Source organism: Manihot esculenta, chromosome 1 (assembly GCF_001659605.2).
Source record: "Manihot esculenta cultivar AM560-2 chromosome 1, M.esculenta_v8, whole genome shotgun sequence".
NCBI classification, from domain to species: Eukaryota; Viridiplantae; Streptophyta; class Magnoliopsida; order Malpighiales; family Euphorbiaceae; genus Manihot; species Manihot esculenta.
In genome coordinates, this window is record NC_035161.2 from 1526582 (window position 1) to 1549715 (window position 23134).

At 41.5% G+C, this 23134-nt stretch overlaps 2 protein-coding genes across 6 annotated transcripts; both read right to left on the minus strand.

The window, feature by feature from the left end:
• Positions 1-13597: 13597 nt before the first annotated feature.
• Positions 13598-14641, minus strand: LOC110623899. The gene is made up of 2 exons (XM_021768924.1): positions 14241-14641; positions 13598-14141 (listed from the first exon to the last, which is right to left on the minus strand). Exons 1-2 carry the CDS (start codon positions 14639-14641, stop codon positions 13598-13600), a joined length of 945 nt encoding a protein of 314 aa, XP_021624616.1.
• A 3984-nt stretch (positions 14642-18625) lies between these two features.
• On the minus strand, positions 18626-22745 carry LOC110624078 (trihelix transcription factor GTL1). 5 transcript variants are annotated; one of them, XM_043950456.1, is made up of 4 exons: positions 22436-22745; positions 21792-22288; positions 19618-21256; positions 18626-19519 (listed from the first exon to the last, which is right to left on the minus strand). In XM_043950456.1, the coding sequence occupies exons 2-4, from the start codon at positions 22157-22159 to the stop codon at positions 19205-19207; spliced, it is 2322 nt and encodes a 773-aa protein (XP_043806391.1). In that variant the 5' UTR covers positions 22160-22288; positions 22436-22745; the 3' UTR covers positions 18626-19204. The 5 variants fall into 5 exon arrangements, with proteins under 5 accessions (XP_043806391.1, XP_043806467.1, XP_021624857.1 ...); XM_043950532.1 differs by lacking the exon at positions 22436-22745 and adding an exon at positions 21547-21634 and having other exon boundaries at positions 21792-21933; XM_021769165.2 differs by lacking the exon at positions 22436-22745 and having other exon boundaries at positions 18626-19483; positions 21792-22429.
• Positions 22746-23134: the final 389 nt, after the last annotated feature.

Below are 23134 nucleotides of genomic sequence, written 5' to 3' on the forward strand. Positions count from 1 at the left end.
TTCATATTTTCTATTTTTTTTTACGATTGAAATTCTCTATCAACAAGTTTGGTGAGAAAATTTGAGAACACAACAATTCTATGCATGCTATCGTCAGATCTACCATCAAATTGCTCGAGTTTTTATCTTGATTGATGGGCTTAATGACCTCTAAAATATTTTTTTTATATTCTTAAAATTAATATTATTTTTATATATTGTTTATTAAAATCTCGAATTATGATTTTACAAAGTTCTGAAATATAAGCATCAGTTTGGATATGTTCCTCCACATGGTGCAACTTTAATGATTTGGACCTTGATCTCTAGAATGTCTTTTTAGACAATCCTTGATCCTAAAATCAAGCTTGGGAAGTGCTTTAAAAGTTTGTGTTGTGAATTTCTCACGTTCTTGCCTCTAATTGTACATCAAATTGGGTACATAATGGGTGACTAGAAATTGAGTTCTCTTAGGATAGTTGACTTTCACATCCAACATATATATTTTTGTAATTGGTTTTTAGTTCATTCTTTTTTACGTTCTAATCTAACCTTAGATAAAAGACTGAAAAGGATTCGTTCACTAATCAGGCTCCTACCAAGAAGCTCACTTAGTTTGGCTATAAAATCAGAATACGTTATTTCATAATAAAATATTGTTTATCACAAATATCAGACTCATAAGTGATTACAGACTTAATAAATCTAAACGACTGTATACTATTCATTCAACTAAACAATTGGCCAAACTGCATCAATTAAACAAATAATAATCTCAAGAATAAAATGAATAATATAGAAAGTAGAAATGAGAATGAAAGGTTAAGCTCGATTGATATCACAATCCGTGCGAATTACATCTTGAAAACTTCCCTAGCTCTAGATAAAGGAGTTTAGTTACTGGAGCTCATGATAAAACTCTAAAATTCTGAATAAGCTCTGCCTCTCCAATACAAAGAAGCCTCCCCTTTTTAAAGGGTGTAAACTTAAGCCAAGGAGGAAGAAAATAAAATATCCCTTCAAAAGGGAAAGAGACAATTCCTGAAATTTCAGTCTTTCTGAAATCGTTTCTTTCCAAATTGGTCTTCTTCAATCATGCCCGAAAATACCGTTATATTTCATAAATCATGCCCACAATCTTATGTACAAGGTCTGCTATGTCCAAGGTCTACTTCGCAAGAGATCTGACGAGATCTGCTTTGCAAGAGATCGGTCTTGCAAAAGGTCTGCCCTGTAAGAGGTTTGCTTTGCATGAAATTTGTTTCGCGATTCCACCTCTGATTTCTGCCTAAATCTTTCAATTAAGAGTTTTTCTTTCCAAATAGTACAGAATCTATCAATATTGCAAAAAGGAAAGAAATGTCCATAATTCAGCACAATCAACTCCAATTTTATGAGAAAGAAAATAGGCAGAATATACACCCTATCAAATTCCCTCACACTTAGTTCATGCTTGCTCTCAAGTATGAGATATATGGCAAAATTTATACCCCATGTAACTCCTTAGCTCGATCTTCTCTATTTGAATAAAGTTTGACCTAATAAGTTCTAGGAGATTCATCCAAAGAGAAATGTAAAGGTAAGCAGCAGGAGAATACCCCCAATAGAGCCCAAAACTCAAGCATCAAAGATACACAAAGTAGGGCCTCCATATTTAAGCACACAATTAAGATTTTCAAATGATTAAGTCAACTCAAATTAAGTTAAATGTTAGAACCATCCAGGCTATAAAGCACATAATACTTCATCATTTTGATTTTTTTTTTTAGTGCTAAGTGCTAGTGAACCATTCCAACTCAAAAATTTTCTTCATATTGTATGTAGTTGAGCACTTTTTCTTACTTAAGTGTCAATTGTTTTTGGCGCGAGGGCATATAATGGTGATACACGTCCTCGGCTATTTGTGTCATAATCCTCAAGTGGCTACTAGCTTTACTCTTTGTCCATTACCAAAAAGAGGAGCAGGTTTTGTACTTCTCAGGGTTCATTTTACTTTCTTGAAGATGAAATGATCCTTCTATTACTTAGTACTTTTATTTTGAGCACCATGTTATCACACAATTACCATGGTTGAAGTTTCAACATATACTTTAATTGAGTTGACAATCAAATTAAGAGCAAGCAACTTTTTAGTCAAATAATCATTATAAGGCTCCCTCAATGTGTATTTAAGAGTCTAGTAGTGTGAGCAAAAGAGAGGCTCTACTAAGGCTACCTAGACATTGCAAACTAATTTAATCTCTCAAAGCTCAAGTGGCTAGTCTTTCATATAAGCAGGGAACCAAAGACCTTGAAAATGGCTTAATAAGAGGGAAGAAACATGTGGAAGCATGTTGTAACCCTCCCCCCACACTTAGCTCACTTGGTCCCAAAGTGAAAAATGCATAATCAAAACTGAAAAACAAGAAAGGAAGGGGACTTCCTTGAAGTTATGGGAGTAGTGGCGCTGTAGGGCAGGTGAGTGGCAGAGGGCAAATATGGTTGAATCCATTGGATAAGGGTGGGAGTCAATAGTATCCAGGTGCATTGTAAGGTGCTTGTGTATACTTGTCGATTAGAGGCAAACTTGTCAATCAGGGGTACTAAGCTCATGCGATAGTCATTGAGGTCAAAATCCAATTGTTAGCACTTTCGTGGGTGGTGGTTCCCACTCCTTTCTTTTTCACGACCTCTACATCTGAAAGGGAAAAAAGCAAACTCCATACCACCCTTCAATAATCCCAATTTGAAAATGATCAGAAAAATAATTATTAAAAAAACCAAAACAGAAAATAAAAAGAAGGTAAGGCGTGGGCACACCATATAAAATGGGTTGCCTCTCATGAGCACCCTACTTTAACGTCTTAGGCTGGACAAGTAGAGGCGGTATCAAACTGTATCAGAATGCTTGGTCAACCACACATATTTCTCTACCTGAGCTCGAAAACTTTTATAGAAGAGTTTAAGCCCGTATCCATTAACCTTAAATGTTTGTCCTGTGTTGATGAATGGAGGAAGGAAATGGTCTTCCCATGCATCCAAAAGTTTTTGAATTTCTTTCTTCACCACGCTCATCATTGGTGGAATCAGTCTCAGCTATGGTTCTCGAGTTGGCTTACTGTCTTCTTCCAAAAGTATACAATGCATACATGTTGTAACGACCCGAAAATCGGACCGCTACCGGCGCTAGGATCCAGGTCGGCTTAAGGCCGCCGGGACCCGTAGCAAGCCTAACATGCAACCTGAAAACCTGTTTAATCCCATACATGATCAAGAAAAAACATAAAAATTTAAAACTTTTCTTTCGTTCATACACCAAACTCAACCTGAGCATGCACTGTACATAAGCATAAACATAATCATGACCCCTCTATAGGATCTCATCAATGCCCCAATGGGCGATACATCATAAGTTGAGTTGGTTTGCATAATCACCATAAAATATCTAAGATCATGTATTAAAAGGGATATCTCAAACATATAGTCAAGCACAACCTCTAATCCTCAAAGTCATTACATGACTAAAACTGTACTTTTACATCACATTAATACATTTATCATGTCCACACTATCTATTACATACACATGACTTCATTACTCTTACGGATCTCCTGGTCTACCCTGTACCTGCAATCCTGGGGAAAATGGGAGAGGGGTGAGCTACTACAGCCCAGTGAGCAGAATAATAAAGCATTTAAAACATATGATAACATGAAATGCATCACGTCACAGCTAATCACATCAAGGATGAACTTGTCACCATCAGCCCTCTACATAGTCCAACTGTGCCAGAACGTAGAATGGGTCCTGGTCTTTCTCTTACATAGCATAACATAACATGGTCCAACTGTGCCAGAACGTAGAATGGGTCCTGGTCTTTCTCTTACATAGTGCCAGCGAACGTAGAATGGGTCCCACTGGTCTTACTTTCCGTACCGTACATATCACATCATCACATCATAGATCGAGGGCTATGGATCATCCAACATTCATCTACATCAACATTAAAATGTGCAATGCAACATATTCGTGAATTCTAATGCAAGCAACCTAAAACATCACATGGCATTCATGATGCATGAACATGCTCAAAACTATACGATTAATTTGCTTAAAAACATAAAGGTTTATTCCACTCACCTCTGGATAGCTCTGACCAGACACCGGAGCAGCTGACTCACTGCTGGGGTCCTCGGTTCCTCGGGTCCGAACCTACACAGGTGGACTCAAATGAGGGACCAAACATACATGAACATAACTCTAAACTACTCCCCAAAAACCCCCTAAAACATCGTGAAACAATCATAGAAAAACATGCAAAAGAGGGCTGGACAGGGCACTTTCGGCGGCAGGTTCGGCGGCCGAAAGTCCCTCCAGAGTCGAAAGTCAGGCAGGTTCGGCGGCACCTTCGGCGGCCGAAACTCCCAGACAGAGGCGAAACTCATGCATGTTCGGCGGCACTTTCAGCGGACGAAACTCCCAGACAGAGACGAAAGTCTCCTTCCGGGGGCAAGCTTCGGCAGCTGAAGGCTGCCTCCACAAGCATGTTCGGCGGCCGAAAGTTCCTTCGGCGGCCGAACCTGGTTTCTCCCTTAGTGGTAGAAACTCAGCTCTTCTATGCACATTTGCCTCCAAAACTATTCAATCATGCATAAACCTATTCTACAACATTCCCAATCATACACAAACAAGCATACAAGTTCCTAGGGGCATCAAACCATCAAAAACCCCAACTACAACACCTCAAGCAACACACATTGTTCATAAACACATATAAAACCCATAAACCTAACCATGAGCTAAACATGCATTCTACCCCATAGATCCACTTAAAACTTACTTAAAACATGTAATGAGCTTAAGATCGGCTCTTACCTCGTGGAGATCGAGAGAGAGACGACCTAACTCGGAGATGGGAGGGGTTGAGTTCCCTTGAACTTCAAAGCTTCAAAACTTGCTCAAAACTTGGAAATCTTCAAAACAAAGTAAAAACTCATGAAAATCGAGTAGGATTGGAAGGAAAGAACTCAAGATCGGTGAGGGACGGCGGAGAGCTCACCTTGGCCGAAAATGGGGAAAAAGCTCGCCCGTTTTCGGCTAAGGGACCCTTTTATAGTGGCTGGTCAGGCCACGTTCGGGGGCCGAACGTGCCTCCGCATGCATGCCATGTTCGGCGATCGAACCTGGACTTCTCTCACTTATGCTTTCGGGGGCCTAAAAGCGCTCCCGAAGGCATGCATGTTCGGCGGCCGAACCTGAGTTTTCCTTCAAGGTTGTTTTCATGCAAAAACTCATTTCCATTTTACTTAAAACCATGAAATACCTTAAAACATTTTATGAAAACATGTTTTTACCCTACTAGAGGCTTCCGACATCCGAGATTCCACCGGACGGTAGGAATTCCGATACCGGAGTCTAGCCGGGTATTACATTCTCCCCCCCTTAAGAACATTTGTCCCCGAATGTTCCTCAACTAGCACATAGAATGGCATAAAACATAACATACATACATAGCACATAAACACATAGAGATCTAACCTTAGAAGAGATGAGGGTACTGCTGGAGCATAGACTCCCGTGTCTCCCAAGTGCATTCTTCCAAATTGTGGTGGTTCCACATGACTTTCACCATCGGGATTTCCTTGTTTCTTAGCTTTCTGATCTGGGTGTCTATGATCCGTACTGGCTGTTCAACATAGGTGAGATCCTCTTGGACCTCCACATCAGGCTCACTAAGAACCTTGCTCGGATCTGACACAAACTTCCTCAACATTGAAACATGGAAAACCGGATGGATTCTTTCCATTGAAGCAGGTAAATCCAGCTTGTACGACACATTCCCAATCTTTTGCAAGATTTCAAAGGGTCCGATGTATCGTGGGGCTAGCTTACCTTTCTTCCCGAAGCGAACCACTCCCTTCATAGGAGACACCTTGAGCAATACCAGATCCCCCTCCTGAAACTCTACCTATCTTCTGCGGATGTCTGCATAACTCTTCTGTCTGCTTGCAGCAGTCTTGATCCTTTCTCTGATTATGGGTACTACCCTGCTGGTAATCTCTACTAGCTCAGGCCCTGCCAAGGCTTTTTCTCTAACCTCTTCCCAACAAACAGGTGATCTGCACTTCCTTCCATATAAAGCTTCATATGGAGCCATCCCGATGCTAGCATGATGGCTGTTATTGTAGGCAAACTCCACCAAAGGTAGATGCTGCCTCCAAGAACCGCCAAAGTCCAGCACACACATTCTGAGCATATCTTCTATGGTCTGGATGGTCCTTTCTGATTGTCCGTCCGTCTGTGGATGGAAAGCAGTGCTAAAATCCAACCTAGTACCCATGGCATTCTGCAGACTCCGCCAAAATCTGGAGGTGAACTGGGGCCCTCTATCTGACACTATCGAAACAGGAACCCCATGCAGCCTGACGATCTCATCAACGTACACCTGCGCCAACTTGTCCACAGAATAGCCACTCCTGACAGGGATGAAGTGAGCAGATTTGGTGAGTCTGTCCACAATCACCCATATGGAGTCCAATCTATTGGACGCCGCCGGTAGCCCCACTACGAAGTCCATAGCTATATTTTCCCATTTCCATTCTGGAATAGATAGCGGGTTAAGCATTCCAGCCGGCTTCTGATGTTCCAGCTTCACCCTCTGACACACTTCGCAGGCTGACACAAACTGTGCCACTTCTTTCTTCATAGCTGGCCACCAATAAACCTTCTTCAGATCTTGATACATCTTGGTGGCTCCGGGGTGAACGCTGTATCTTGCATTATGAGCCTCTCTCATAATGTCTCCTTTTAGCCCTATGTCATCTGGTACACATAGTCTGCTCCCATAGCGGAGGATCCCTTTGCTGTCGAATCTGAACTCACTATCTTTGCCTGACTGAACCGTCCAGGCAATCTTCACTAATTCTGGGTCCTCATGCTGTTTCTAAGCCACCTGCTCCAAAAACACGGGTGCCACTCTCATCTGGGCTATCAAAGCACCTGTACCAGACAACTCCAACTGAAGACCTTCCTCAACGAGCTTGTAAAACTCCTTCACCACTGGCCTCCTCTCTGCCGATATGTGGGATAAACTGCCGAGTGATTTCCGGCTTAAGGCGTCTGCCACAACATTCGCCTTACCCGGATGGTACTGAATCTTGCAATCATAGTCACTCAGCAGCTCCACCCATCTTCTCTGTCTCAAGTTCAAATCTCTTTGACTCAGGATGTACTGTAGGCTCTTGTGATCCGTGAAGATCTCACATTTAACCCCATAGAGGTAGTGCCTCCACATCTTGAGTGCAAAGATTACTGCTGCCATCTCCAGGTCATGTGTGGGGTAATTCAACTCATGCTTCTTCAGCTGCCTAGAAGCATAAGCAATCACCCTCTCATTCTGCATTAGTACGCAACCCAGTCCCACACGGGACGCATCACAAAAGACTGTAAAGTCTTCATCACTGGATGGCAGAGCTAACACTGGTGCTGAAGTCAACCTCTTCTTAAGCTCTTCAAAACTCTCTTCGCACTGGTCAGTCCACACAAACTTCTGATTCTTCCTGGTTAGTCTGGTCAGAGGAGCTGCAATCTTTGAGAAGTCTTAAACGAACCTCTTGTAGTAACCTGCCAAACCCAAGAAACTTCTAATCTCTGTCACTGAAGTGGGTCTAGGCCAGTTAGCCACAGCTTCTACCTTCTTGGGGTCTACCTCTATTCCATTTTCTGACACAACATGCCCCAAGAATGAAATGCTCCTCAGCCAGAATTCACACTTAGAGAACTTGGCATACAAGCCATGTTCCCTCAAGGTCTGCAGAACCAACCTCAGATGATGGGCATGCTCCTCTGCATTCCTAGAATACACTAAGATATCATCTATGAAGACAATAACAAAGTGATCCAGGTATTGGCTAAACACTCTGTTCATGAGATCCATGAATGCTGCAGGGGCGTTGGTTAACCCGAACGGCATTACAAGGAACTCAAAATGCCCATATCTGGTCCTGAAGGCTGTCTTCGGCACATCCTCATCCCTTATCCTTAGCTGATGGTACCTCGATCTCAGATCTATTTTGGAGAAACAACCTGCTCCAGCTAGCTGGTCGAATAGATCGTCGATCCTTGGCAATGGGTACTTATTCTTGGTAGTGACTTTGTTCAACTGCCTGTAGTCGATACAAAGTCTAAGAGATCCATCCTTCTTTTTCACGAACAAAACTGGTGCACCCCAAGGTGAGGTACTCTGTCGGATGAAGCCCCTTTCTACCAGCTCCTGTAATTGTTCTTTCAACTCCCTCAACTCGGCTGGGGCCATCCTGTAGGGAGGGATAGAGATCGGTCTAGTTCCAGGCACCAACTCTATCTCGAACTCTATCTCCCTAGCAGGTGGTAAACCTGGAAGCTCATCTGGGAAGACATCCTGAAACTCTCTGACAATTGGCACTGAGGCTGGCTCCCTGACCTGACTACTAAGCTCTCTCACATGAGCCAAATACCCCTGACATCCCTTCCTAAGCAACCTACGAGCCTGAAGAGCTGATATCAGACCTCTAGGTGTACCCCTCTTGTCTCCTCTGAAGACGACCTCTGACCCGTTCTGATCTCTGAACTTGACTACCTTGTCTCTGCAGTCCAAGGTAGCACCATGGGTAGATAGCCAATCCATCCCTAGAATGACGTCAAAGTCTGTCAAATCTAGAACCACAAGGTCGGCAGAGAGGCATCTTCCCTCAACAAAAACTGGACTGTACTGGCAGACTGACTCTGCCACTGACGGGTCACACTTAGGTCCACTGACCCATAGGGAACACTCTAACCCAGAGACTATCAGACCCAACCTCTCGACGGCTCTCGGAGCAATAAATGAATGAGATGCACCCGGGTCCATTAATGCATACACATCAGAACACCCAATGACGAGATTACCTAACACCACGGTGTTGGATGTGTTAGCCTCCTGCTGAGTCATGGTGAAGATCCTGGCTGGAGCTGATGGACCTTCACCTCGGGAACCAGAAGAAGAGGCTGCCCCTCTCCCTCTACCTCTGCCACTGCCCTGAGTTGTGGCTGGAGCTGCTGGCTGTGCCACACTACCAGAAGCTGTCTGCTGGGGCTGGCCCATAAAAGGTGCTCTAGGACACTCCCGAGCCATGTGTCCCTCCTGTCCACATCTAAAACATGTATTAGTCCCAGCTCGACACACTCCCCTGTGCGGCCTCCCACACCTTTGGCATTCTGTACCATCTGAGCCTGAGCTCGAGCCACCGCCAAATCCCAGACCGGATTTCAACTTACTCCAAAACTTGTTCTTCTTCGGTTTCTTGGTAGTGTTATTCCACCTCTTGCTACTTGAGCCCTGAGAAGAGAGACCTGGCCCTCCTCTGCCTGGGGCCTTAACCCCTGAAGACTGGGTCACTGACTGCTTCACTGACCCCTCAACTATAGCACTCGCCTCCATCCTTCGAGCCATATCCACCACAGTGTGGAAACTTTCCCTCTCCACTGACTGAATCAACGAGGAGTACCTGGAATGCAGCTTCATAACATATCTCTTGGCTTTCTTCGAATCGGTATCTAGAGCTTGCCCTGAAAAAGGCAATAGCTCTAAGAATTTATCCGTGAACTCCTCTACACTCATGTGCTCTGTCTGCCTCAGCTGTTCAAACTCAATCATCTTCAGTTCTCTGGAACTGTCTGGAAAAGCCCAACCCGCGAAATCATTCGTAAATTCCTCCCATGACATGCCGTCTAGTCTCGGGTCCACATAACACTTGAACCATTCCCGTGCCTTCTTGCACTTTAAGGTGAACCCTGCCATCTGAATGGCCCTGCTATCATCCGCCCCTAGCTCATCAGTTATTGTTTTCACTACTCTCAGATACTCGAAGGGGTCATTCCCTGACTTGTATTTGGGAGCATCCAGCTTAAGGTAATCCGTCATCTTTACCTTGCTCCCACCGGCTGAGCTAGGTCTAGGAGGTTGAGTAACTGGGGCTGCTGGTTCTGTAGGTGGTGGAGGTGGGGGTGCAGCATTCCCCGAGGTGGGGTTTGTCGGGTTTGGATAGAAGGGTGAGGGTGGATAAGCTGGGTACTGTGTGTAAGGTGGGTAGAAAGGTGGATAAGGCATGTAGGTAGGGTAGGGGTTAAAGCTGGAATAATCCGATGTACCTCCCATCGGATACCCTGAACCCTGTGGGAAGGGTGGATAATGGGGTGGAAAACCATACCCCGAGGCCTGAACGCCTCCCTGCGACTCCCCTGTCCCCTCTTCCTCCATGCTAACATCCAGATTCCCATCCCTCCTCTGATCCTCTTCCATAACCTCCCTCACATCTGAAGAACTTCCTCCTCTATCTGTCCCCCTTCTGCTCGCATCAAAAGACCTTCTAGGGTCCCTTGACACTCTTTCTCTGTTTGCTCTACATGACATTGCCCTAGGCAATGTAGGAGGACGGGCGCTCGTGCCCTCATCCTCAAGTGGCACTCCAATCAATCGTGCAGATCGACGAGTTCCTCTCATCATGTTTTCTGAAAAACAGTACACATCACACAAACATTAGCATCATATGGTTCATGTGGGCACACATGAACCCTCATCACATATATATCATTCATATCATAGCATCAATGCACATGTATATAATCATGGCATTTCACATCATCATACAAGACAGGACTCCACATCCTATCCTAGTGGACACGATCTTTCCTATTGTGCTTGACCTTCTATAACATCTATGAGCCCGACACTCTAGGTCCGATCCTATGAACCTAGGGCTCTGATACCATTCTGTAACGACCCGAAAATCGGACCGCTACCGACGCTAGGATCCAGGTCGGCTTAAGGCCGCCGGGACCCGTAGCAAGCCTAACATGCAACCTGAAAACCTGTTTAATCCCATACATGATCAAGAAAAAACATAAAAATTTAAAACTTTTCTTTCGTTCATACACCAAACTCAACCTGAGCATGCACTGTACATAAGCATAAACATAATCATGACCCCTCTATGGGATCTCATCAATGCCCCAATGGGCGATACATCATAAGTTGAGTTGGTTTGCATAATCACCATAAAATATCTAAGATCATGTATTAAAAGGGATATCTCAAACATATAGTCAAGCACAACCTCTAATCCTTAAAGTCATTACATGACTAAAACTGTACTTTTACATCACATTAATACATTTATCATGTCCACACTATCTATTACATACACATGACTTCATTACTCTTATGGATCTCCTGGTCTACCCTGTACCTGCAATCCTGGGGAAAATGGGAGAGGGGTGAGCTACTACAGCCCAGTGAGCAGAATAATAAAGCATTTAAAACATATGATAACATGAAATGCATCACGTCACAGCTAATCACATCAAGGATGAACTTGTCACCATCAGCCCTCTACATAGTCCAACTGTGCCAGAACGTAGAATGGGTCCTGGTCTTTCTCTTACATAGCATAACATAACATGGTCCAACTGTGCCAGAACGTAGAATGGGTCCTGGTCTTTCTCTTACATAGTGCCAGCGAACGTAGAATGGGTCCCACTGGTCTTACTTTCCGTACCGTACATATCACATCATCACATCATAGATCGAGGGCTATGGATCATCCAACATTCATCCACATCAACATTAAAATGTGCAATGCAACATATTCGTGGATTCTAATGCAAGCAACCTAAAACATCACATGGCATTCATGATGCATGAACATGCTCAAAACTATACGATTAATTTGCTTAAAAACATAAAGGTTTATTCCACTCACCTCTGGATAGCTCTGACCAGACACCAGAGCAGCTGACTCACTGCTGGGGTCCTCGGTTCCTCGGGTCCGAACCTACACAGGTGGACTCAAATGAGGGACCAAACATACATGAACATAACTCTAAACTACTCCCCAAAAACCCACTAAAACATCGTGAAACAATCATAGAAAAACATGCAAAAGAGGGCTGGACAGGGCACTTTCGGCGGCAGGTTCGGCGGCCGAAAGTCCCTCCAGAGCTGAAAGTCAGGCAGGTTCGGCGGCACCTTCGGCGGCCGAAACTCCCAGACAGAGGCGAAACTCATGCATGTTTGGCGGCACTTTCGGCGGCCGAAACTCCCAGACAGAGACGAAAGTCTCCTTTCGGGGGCAAGTTTCGGCAGCTGAAGGCTGCCTCCACAAGCATGTTCGGCGGCCGAAAGTTCCTTCGGCTGCCGAACCTGGTTTCTCCCTTAGTGGCAGAAACTCAGCTCTTCTATGCACATTTGCCTCCAAAACTATTCAATCATGCATAAACCTATTCTACAACATTCCCAATCATACACAAACAAGCATACAAGTTCCTAGGGGCATCAAACCATTAAAAACCCTAACTACAACACCTGAAGCAACACACATTGTTCATAAACACATATAAAACCCATAAACCTAACCATAAGCTAAACATGCATTCTACCCCATAAATCCACTTAAAACTTACTTAAAACATGTAATGAGCTTAAGATCAGCTCTTACCTCGTGGAGATCGAGAGAGAGACGACCTAACTCGGAGATGGGAGGGGTTGAGTTCCCTTGAACTTCAAAGCTTCAAAACTTACTCAAAACTTGGAAATCTTCAAAACAAAGTAAAAACTCATGAAAATCGAGTAACATTGGAAGGAAAGAACTCAAGATCGGTGAGGGACGGCGGAGAGCTCACCTTGGCCGAAAATGGGGAAAAAGCTCGCCCGTTTTCGGCTAAGGGACCCTTTTATAGTGGCTGGCCAGGCCACGTTCGGGGGCCGAACGTGCCTCCGCATGCATGCCATGTTCGGCGGCCAAACCTGGACTTCCCTCACTTATGCTTTCGGGGGCCTAAAAGCGCTCCCGAAGGCATGCATGTTCGGCGGCCGAACCTGAGTTTTCCTTCAAGGTTGTTTTCATGCAAAAACTCATTTCCATTTTACTTAAAACCATGAAATACCTTAAAACATTTTATGAAAACATGTTTCTACCCTACTAGAGGCTTCCGACATCCGAGATTCCACCGGACGGTAGGAATTCCGATACCGGAGTCTAGCCGGGTATTACACATGTTGATGGGCTCAACCCCTTAATATCAGTGATTGTCCAACCGATTGCTAACTTGTACTCTTTTAACACCTCGATCAATCTTTCTTCTTCTTTGGGAGTTAACTTGCTGGATATTATGGCCGGAAGAGTCTCATGTTCACCTAAATATGCATATTTAAAGTGGCCGGGCAATTCCTTCAGTTCTAGCTTGGGTGCCTGCACAATAAAAGGAAGAAGTTTGGTATTAGAGTCAGGTAGAGCAATTAGAGATGACCGGTCATTGCGGGACATGGAATCAGTCAGAGCATTGAGCGTTGCACACTCTGTGAGTGTGGTACCCGCAAAATTTGTTAGTCCATCGTAGGTTAAATCAAGCATTTCCTCAACTAAAGGATCAATAACATTTATCCCATAGACAGAGGACACATTTGTGGGGTATTTCATGGATTCATAAATATTAAATTTTATAACCTTAGCATCAAACTTCATAGAAAGCATGCCATCATACACGATTTTTACTCTTGTCATGCTAAGGAAGGGCCTTCCGAGCAATATGTTAGAAGAGTTGTAAGATTTTTCTTCCCCCATGTCTAAAACATAAAAATCAGCAAGAAGACTATCTCACTGACTTCGACTAAAATGTCCTCAAGAACACACTCTGGATGGACCACAGACCGGTCAACCAATTGGAGTATCAACCCTGTCTTTTTTAATGGACTAGCATTCAAAGAATTATAAGTTGACAAGGGCATAACATTGATGGAAGTTCCAAGGTCGCACATAGCTCTATGGATCCCCACATTGCCAATTTTATATGAAATGGCAAATATACCTTGGTCTTTATACTTGGGTGGTAACTTTCTTTGCAACACAGCCGAAACATTCTCCCCTACTCTTATCCTCTCGTGCCTGGCTAATTTCCTTTTATTGGTGCACAAATCCTTCAGAAATTTAGCATAGTGAGACACTCGTTTGATTGCATCCAGCAATGGGATATTTACCTCAACTTTGCAAAACGTCTCAAGAAGTTCTTTTTCATCCTTATCCTTTTTAGGCTTGGCAAACCTCTCAGGGAATGGGGGGTTTATGGTCGCTTGTCCTTTTTCTTTCTTACCCTTTTTAGACTTGGCTAAACTTTCAGGGAACCAGGGGTATATGGTCACTTGTTCTAGCAGACCTTTGTCGGCCTCTTATACTAGCTTTGTCCTATGTTGGCCTTCAGCAATTTTCAACCCTGATTCTGTCTTTCTGTTGTGACCTCGCCTAGTCGGACTATGCACGTCTTGTATCTCTTTCCCATTGCACATAGTTATTGCACTGACATTCTGCCTAGGATTCACTACCGTTTGAGACGGAAGCTTCCCTTGAGACTTTATCTGGCTTAGGAAAGTTGCAAGTTGACTCATTTGATTCTCCAGATTTTGAATACTTGCTTTTACTTCCTGTTGAAATTGATGGGTGTTTATAGTAAGTGATGTAACTGTGTCCTCAAGAGACATACCTGGTTTTGATGGAGGTGTTGCCTGTGTTTGAGATGCCCGAGGTTGGAATTGCTTTGGAGTTGTGCCATACCAAAAATTAGGATGGTCCCTCCAACTTGGGTTGTATGTATTTGAATATGAGTCATATTCCATTGTTGTGAGCCCTGATACCCTCCAACTGCATTTAACTGTCATTGATCATCTTCTTGCAAGTTCGGACACATGTCAGTAGGGTGGTTTGGATGAGTACATATTACAAACACGAGCTGGTTATTTGTTCCCTACGACTAAAGCTTTAATCTAGGTGGTCAATTCTGATATTTGGGCTACTACCCTAACGTGTTCACCTCACTGACCTACCTTCTAGGCTCAGGTGTATCTCCAAATTGTTGAGATGCGGATGCCATGGTAGAAATCAACACTCGAGCTGCTCATGCAGTCTTCTGTCCTATGGCCTCACCACTTGCTGCATCCATCATCTTTCTCTCCATAGACTACAATCCTTAGTAGAAGTAATGGATCAAAGATCGATCGATATGTCATGACTAGGACAGTTGGGACATGGTTTCTTAAACCGTTCCCAATAATCATGCAGTGTCTCTATGTCCTTTTATCATATCTTAGTGATCTCTCTCCTTGTGGCAATAGCTCAGGAGATTGAAAAGAATCTTTCTAGAAACATAGTCGTTATCTTCGTCCATGAGTCAATGCTACTTGAGGGTAAGTAAAATAACCAATCCTTAGCTACATCTTCTAAAGAAAAGGGAAAAGCACGTAATTTAATTTTCTCCTCAGTCACTCCCTATGGTCTCATGCTTAGGCACATGACATAAAATGCCTTGAGATGTTTATAAGGATCCTCATTCTCCTTCCCATAGAATTTGGGTAAGAGGTGTATCAGCCCTAACTTCAGTTCAAAGTCTCCCCATAAAGGTTGATAATTTATGCAAAGGGGAGATTTGTCAATTGGGGCTATTGCTAATTCTCAAAGAGTCCTTTCTTTAGCCATGGCAAGTTAGTTCCTTAGTGGTGGTGCAAGATGATTCACAACTATTGGTGGCGCTTCTTCTTCAGCGATGAGAGCGTCTTTAGCTAATGTTTTTTCTTCAGTGGTTGATGCTATTTCTTCCATTGTTCTAGACGTGCTACAATGACCTGTTTCAGCTTTGCTTCTTTTCTCAGGCTTTGTGCAATTCTCTCAATTTCAAGATAAAAAAGAAGCTCTTCTATTTGACCAGACCTAGTCATTTATAATATAAAATGAGTTAATCATCGTTCCCTAACAACCACGCCAAAATTTAGGGGATATTGAATCCGCCAAAAATAAATCTTACTCTTTCTAATAATTATGAACTATAGTTATAGTGAGTATGGTCGAATCCACGGAGAATGGAATAATTATTGATCAAGCATAATTTAGCCACATTTTTACTATTATTATTGATGTTAAAATATACATTTTCTAGCTAATTTTGTGCTTTTAAAATATTTTATAGAAAAAGATGGAGAATGAAAAATGGCTTAAAATGCATGAAGAGTTGATTTGGCAGAAGCAATTTGGGCAAATCACTCCTAAAAATAGCCAAGGAGGCTGCACAAGTAGATGGAAGTAAGAAGCTGAGACTCAAGATTTTGATGTGCGAGAAGTGATTTACCCAAATCACAGGGCAAATCGATTATCGTAGAATAAAGAAGGGAAGAACGGCACAGACTCGCGATAAGGGCAAACGATTTGCCTAAATCACTGGGCAAATCTATCATCACAGAATAGAAAAGAGCAAAATAGCAGAAAACACCAAAATTCAAATTTCAAGAGTTCTATTCCATCTCAAACACACTAAGACACATCTGAAACAAATTAGAAACTTTGTAAAAAAAAATTCATTCACTCAAGAAAGTCTATTTATGAAGAAACACAATTAAGGAAGGAATCAAAGACTAAATCAAAAAGGAATTCCATCTCATAAGGGACTGATCGAGGGTTTTGCATCTATAAAAGGGGCAGCAAACCAGCAGCAGCACATCATCAATTGGGAGAGCCTCAGCAGCACTGAACTCGACTTCTTTTCTTCTTTCTTTTCTCTTTGTGTATTCTTTACTAGCCATGAGTGGTTAAATACATTTTCTTCTAGTTGAAATTGGAGAAATTTCAATTTAATTGTGAATTGGAAGATCTGAAACTCTATTGTCAATCTTCTATTTTTCAGTATTTATGCAACTTTATTCTTCATATTATTATTGTCTTACTGTTAGGATCAATAGGCCCGTTGCTTTTAATTGCAAAGTAATATATTGTTAGTTTGAATATTTCAGGTCCGTAATTGCTTAGATTATTCAAACGCAAGTAACAATTAGCATAACAACTAAGAGGTTGCATGATCTAACTCACCACGCGATTGGCTAAGTTAGAATTAGGTCTCTCTATTTCTTAAAGTAGTTAACAGTTGAAAAGTAAAAACCTCCAAGGACATTCCTTGGCGACTTGTTAATTAATGTTTGATTAGCGAACATTTACTAATCAATCTAAATCTAAAGAGAGATTTGGTTGTGAGAAGCGTCTTCCACAACCTAAACTAATTTATTAAAATAAATAAAAGAATCAAAGTATCAATGATCAATTCTCAAACTGAAATGGATCGTACACTTCAACTAGAGTCTTTTTATCAGATTTACTCATCTTTTAATTATTGATTTCTTATATTATTTCAGTTTTAGTTTTAGTTCATCATCATAAAAAAAACTACCCCCATTATTTTATTTTTATTGTTAATTTGCCAAAGTCATTGTTAGAAAAGTCATAGTGTGTAGATTCGACCCTATTACCACTATCTGCGGTTCTTAATTGTTGAATAGTAATAGATTATTTTTTACGGTTTCGACAACCGCTATCAACTATCTTGACGATAAACTTTCCATATCAAAAACAATTAAAGAGATATAGGACTTTTGCCCTTTTTTACTTAGGATAATGAAACCCATCTTAAATGAACATCAACCTCTCTGCATAACTAATTTAAGCTAACACACGTTGATATACTCATATATAGTATAAGCATGCAAGTGGAATCAGTTTCAAATTACTTATCCATAAGATAATCAAGCCATCTCAAATCAATAGATTATATACATTATTATGATCTAGATATTTGAATATAGACAAAAGTAAACTCCACATGTTTAATATTTCAGCGTCACATGTTCAATCTATTTGGATGGATGAAATCCAGTAAGGCATCTTTAACTAAAACACACTAGTGTATTATATCACTCATATTCTGAATTGAATTATTAATAATAATTAATAGACAAATATTTAAATGATAAGTAAAATATATGTATAATTAAATAATTTTATTGCCATTTACAGAATAATATTTACAATTACCACATTACATAATCCGGCTCCAAGGTACATATCTAATTAACAAAAACTAGTGGAGTATCACATGATTATTCTAAAATTATATAGAAATAATGAAAGATATTTAAAAATAAATAAATAAATAAAATTTACAAGGGATATTGTCAAATTTGCAACAGATTGTGATAGATGATTGAGAAAAAATTCATTTGAAAGTGGTTAAAATTTAGCTTCAATAGGAGGGACCACTATTTGGCGTTGTTAAAATTAATGTTGCAGTTTGTATTGTTAATGCCAATAAATTTAAAGACATTAGAAAATTGGTTGCAAAAAAAGTACCAATAAGGGTAGACGGATTTTTTATCTGTCGGAAATTTGTGATCGAAGGTTTTAGTGATAGAAAAAGGATAATCAGTGATGAATTTTTCTGTGGCTTATACATTTTCTTTTCATAAATATTTCAAATAAAATATTTTCTTTATGCGAAAAGTGATTTGTACTGTGATTTGTTCTCTTGCCATAATTACTAAACATTATCTCTTTTAGATAACTATATATATAATATTTTTTATATTATAAAAAAAATTATTTATAATAATATAGTTTCAATAATGTTTAGTATTTCATTCTAGGCATAGTTACTAAACATCATCTCTTTTAGATAATCATATATATAATATTTTTATAATTCACACTCAATCGATTGGTCAAAATACTAAATATTATCTTTTATAGATAACTATATATATAATCAATAAGAATGCCGAAAGGAAGAATGGATGAATGAGGAATTTGATTAAATTTTAAAGGGAGAAAACTAATTAGATTCCAGCTCACTGAAACTATATTATTAAATGGAAACAACAGATAAAATGAGGTAACCCTTTATCGAAGGCGTACCCAAACATACATTACCATAGATTACTTGTATTTCTCTGCCATTTCATCTCTTGCTGTCTTTGCTTCTCAGTCTCACAATCATAGGCAAGCAAGCAAGCAAGCTTATTTGGTCTTCCTTTAAATCAATCTTCTGGTTACCTTGAAACGGTCCTTTATTCAACAACAAATTAATAAATAAATTGAAATAAGTGATCATATAAGTGTATTGGGAAGAAGATTTAATGGGGAAAAAAAATTTAACAGATCAACGAGGATGACAATGAAATTTTCTGGATAAGAAGAAATGGAAGGAAAAGGACGGAAGAGAAGGAAAGGAAAGGAAAAGAAAAGGGAAAATTTCAAAGTGAAGAATTAAGGTTGTCAGAGTTTCAACTCAATTGTTAGATGTCTTGTTCGAGCTTCGAAAGTACTTGGTGCATATGGTACGTTTTGGGAAGCTGAGGATGTCGGTGAGGCTACTGAACCACCGCAAGAAAAGAGGGTGTTCCGTTTCCTCCTCCATTAGAGGCGTTTGTGTTCTGCCTCTGAAATTCTATCTTGTATGCCATCTTTCTCTCTTCTTGCCGTTCATCATCATCTTCGACACCGTCCTCGTCCTCGTCGTTGTCATTGCAGTCGACGTCTTCCATACCATCTTCATTATCCTCTTGCTCTGTGTTATCGCTCTCATTACCTTCCTCCATTTTCTCGTAGTCATGCAACATCAACTGTATTTGCTGTTGTCTTTGCATCCCCTGCAGTTTTATAAACTCTTTCACGATGTCTTCTGGCTTCAATATGGAAGCAAGAATTAATCAATGCACACCAATGGGTGAGCGTTCTTCAAATACTTAAAGGCAAAAAAAAAAAAAAAAAAAAAAAAATTTACCTTCGTTGCTCCTCCATTTCCTTCTCCAAAGAGGCTTCCAGGCAAAACTGTATTGATATCTGCTCCACTACCCATTTTAGTTTGTGAATCAGAGGCTTGCACCAACACTGTGGCTGAGACCTCACTCCTACTCTCGGGCTTTGTAGGTGGAAGAGGATCTGATATCATGCTTGCCTGCTGCTGCGATTCTGGTGGCCTATTCAGGTTGGCAAAGCTACTACTGGTAGTGCTACCATCGCCAGCACCTCCGCTACTGCTGCCAAGTATCTTTTTTCTGTAAAGTGCATCTAGTTCGTGAAAATAGGGACAGGTCTTGGCATCTTCAGGGCGTTTCTTGTCACTTTCCTTGACCTTCTTGAAGTACTTGTTGATGTTCTCCCATTTTTCCTTGCATCTCTTGGCATTCCTCTTGTAACCCATCCGATGCATCCCAGCGGAGATTTCCTCCCAAAGTGGGCCCTTGGGCCCCACTTCTTGGTATCTGGATTCAAGCCCACTCCTCAACTTTATAAGTGCTAGTACTTCTGCTTTTGGCCATCTTGAGGAGGTAGGTTCAAGGCTCCCAATATTACCAATTTCCTGCGGTGGTACCTCTTGTTCTGGGAATGCCACTGCTACTTCCGAGGAAATGGATGACTGCTGATGATGGACTACTTGGTGCTGCTGTTGTTTATCTTGTTGGGGCAGTGGTGATCGGTCCGGTTGTGCTTGCGGTTGTGGGGGTGGTGGCTGTTGGGTTGAGACGGTGACTACGGGTGCCAATGACACAGTTTGTGGTTGTGATGGGGGTGCTGGTCGTGGGACTGCTGGAATTGTTACAGGTGAAGGCAACTGAATGGTTTGGCCAGTAATTTTCTGTAGAAAGGCAATTATTGCTGCATCTCTGGAAGCATAAATGGCCCGCTCTTGAGCCACAAGCTCATTCTCGCGGCTCTGTCTGGCAAGTTCTTGTCTTTTCCAGGCTTCCTCCCTTATCATCCTGTCGTGTTCTCTCTTCTCTATGGCCTCCAGGAAACTCTGCTGCATGGCCTCTTGCTTTTGTATAACATGTTTCATAAGGCCCTCAAAGAACTCCATCATTCGGCGGGTACCTCCTTTAGAAGAATGCCTTTTACGTTTGCGGCTTGAACCAGCGGCAACGCTGGTTGGCTTATCAACATCGTCATCGTCATCGTCGTCATCCTCATCATCCTCGTGGGATCCAGAAGAAGAAGAAGAGCCATCTGAAGTTGAGGAGAAGCTGATTCCTGCTAACGGCCTGGGTGGTACAGGAACAGCAGGTGCCATAGTTGCGGCCAAATCTGGAGGGAACATGGAGGAGGAGGAGGACATGCCGACAGTTGAAGGTGGAATTCTAACGGAGGAGACAGGCATAGGGATCCCAACGGAAACAGGAGCAACATCTAGGGTAGTGGCTGTGGTAGCCACCGGTTGAGAAGCTGAGACAAGATTGAGGGATGTAGTTGAAGTGTTACTGTTGATGTTATGTAGAGCCTCCAGTTGACTGAAAAATCTGTAGCTTTTGCCATCTTGACGACCAGCTCGTCCTTCCTTGGTTCGCTTGTAATACTTGTGGACGTTCTCAAATTTTTCTTTGCATTTCTTGGCACTTCTCTTGTATCCCATCTCCGCCAGCTTCCTGTGCAATACGCCAACCCAATAAAATACTATCGTCATTGGCAAAATATAAAATTTGTAGAATTGAATTAATGATACGCATCACAAAAATTGCCTTTTGCCGGGTTTTATGTATATTAAATTCACTCCAATTTTATTTAATTTTATGGACCAGAGGAAGAAGATGATGAGAACCTCCCTCGCTTTAAAGGCCCACCGATCTCTTGTCTTTCTCCAATAAAAATTATCTAATGTTTAAATAAGAAAAAGTGGCAAATTTTGTTAATAAGAAATAATGAGTGATGTAAGAGCCTTAGATAGAAGCCATGTGCGTCTGATTGCAGAACAAGAGAGATGGAGATCTGATCAAAGAATAGCTCCTTCCCTCATATTATTCCCACTGCAATACCATAGAGTTTGACTTATAAATTTTTTTTAAAGAATAATTATAACAGTTAAGATGACGGAAACTAATCTCCATTTTTTTTTTTTTTTTTTTGGGGAAGGAAAAAGGGAGAAAAAGTGAGAAAATATGATGAATCGGAAGTATTTAGTACCTGGAAACATCTTCCCAGAGGGGACCCTTGACAGTAGCATCACGAAAGGCGGCATCCATATCAGACCTAATTTGAAGAAGAGCGAGAGTTTCTTGACGGGGCCATCTGTTGCTGCTTGAAATACCTTCCGCTCGATCTGCTTCATCTCCGCTACCGGACAGCCTCATGAATTCATCCAAATTCCCAGTAGTTGCAGGAGGTCGACTGCTAATGGGGGAGGCCTCTTCTACAATCAGCTGCTGTTGCTGGTGCTGTTGAGATTGGTCGGTTCCTGCAGCCAGCAGCATGTGGGTGCTTAGTGCACCAGTTGCAGAAGCAGTTGGCGGTGCTCCATATTGGGATTGGATAGGAATCCCACCTTGCTGCATCTTCTCTCGATGAAATCAAACTTCACTTTCAATCCAGCAGCAATGATATTTGTTGATCTCCCTTCATCCGCAACAATTAACTGGGATATGATTCTCCACCTCCTCTTTTCCTCCCTCGCAGTCAGCCACCTGAGACCTCAATGGGGGCAATTGAAACAACAAGATGAGAGAGGAATAACAAACAAGAGAAGTTTGGTGAAAGAAGGAGGTGATGTTAAAAGAACGAGGGGTGAGTAGTAGACAACTGGAAAAGATAAAGCCAGAAAGAGAGAATACCTATGAGTTAGTGCTGTCTTGAGATTGGATTTTTTTTACCCTTTTATTTAACTAATAATAAGAGGAAAAAAAAAAAAAAAAGAATGATATGAAAAAGAAGCCAGCAGTAAAGAAGAAAAGGAAGATTAGAAGGAGGGCATCATCATCATCATCAACATCAACTGCGCTGCACTGCTGCAAAAGTATGAGAGAGAGAGAAAGAGAAATGAATGGAGATGACGAATTATGAGGAAGATGATGATTAAGAGAGAGAGAGATGAATGAAATGATTAAACAAACAAGATGCTTTGTTGTCAGCGGCTCTTACTTTGCAGCTAATACTTGTTAAAATCCCATATAATATTATATATATATATATATGAAGTAGAAAAAGGGTTTAAAATAAAATAAAACTCAGAGATGGGCACACAATCAGTGATCCACAAGTACAACCCATCCCCTCATCCTTGAGATTAGATCAAGTGTACCCATTTCTATTCTCCGAATCTCTTCTTCCAATAATGTTCAAATATTGCGGGCCTATCTCTCACGTGGCATTATGTAAGTGGAATCTATAAAATAAAAGACATATTCTATCCAACAGTGAAACACTACAAATAATTTTGGTCCTTTTATAAATAAACAATTCCGATTTTTTAATGTTGTTTTTGAGCTGGAGCAAACTGCTAGAGATGTAAACACATGAATCAGAATATGTAC

Excerpts from the sequence above, each read along its gene's own strand:
- LOC110624078 (XM_043950456.1), bottom strand. The coding sequence starts at position 22,159 with ATGCAGCAAGGTGGGATTCCTATCCAATCCCAATATGGAGCACCGCCA. Across the intron at positions 21,257-21,791 it reads CTCTGGGAAGATGTTTCCAG|GAAGCTGGCGGAGATGGGAT; the intron begins GTACTAAATACT and ends CGTATTGCACAG. Across the intron at positions 19,520-19,617 it reads GAAATGGAGGAGCAACGAAG|CCAGAAGACATCGTGAAAGA; the intron begins GTAAATTTTTTT and ends TCCATATTGAAG.
- LOC110623899 (XM_021768924.1), bottom strand. The coding sequence starts at position 14,641 with ATGGAATATGACTCATATTCAAATACATACAACCCAAGTTGGAGGGAC. Across the intron at positions 14,142-14,240 it reads AACAGAAAGACAGAATCAGG|TTTAGCCAAGTCTAAAAAGG; the intron begins GTTGAAAATTGC and ends GTTCCCTGAAAG.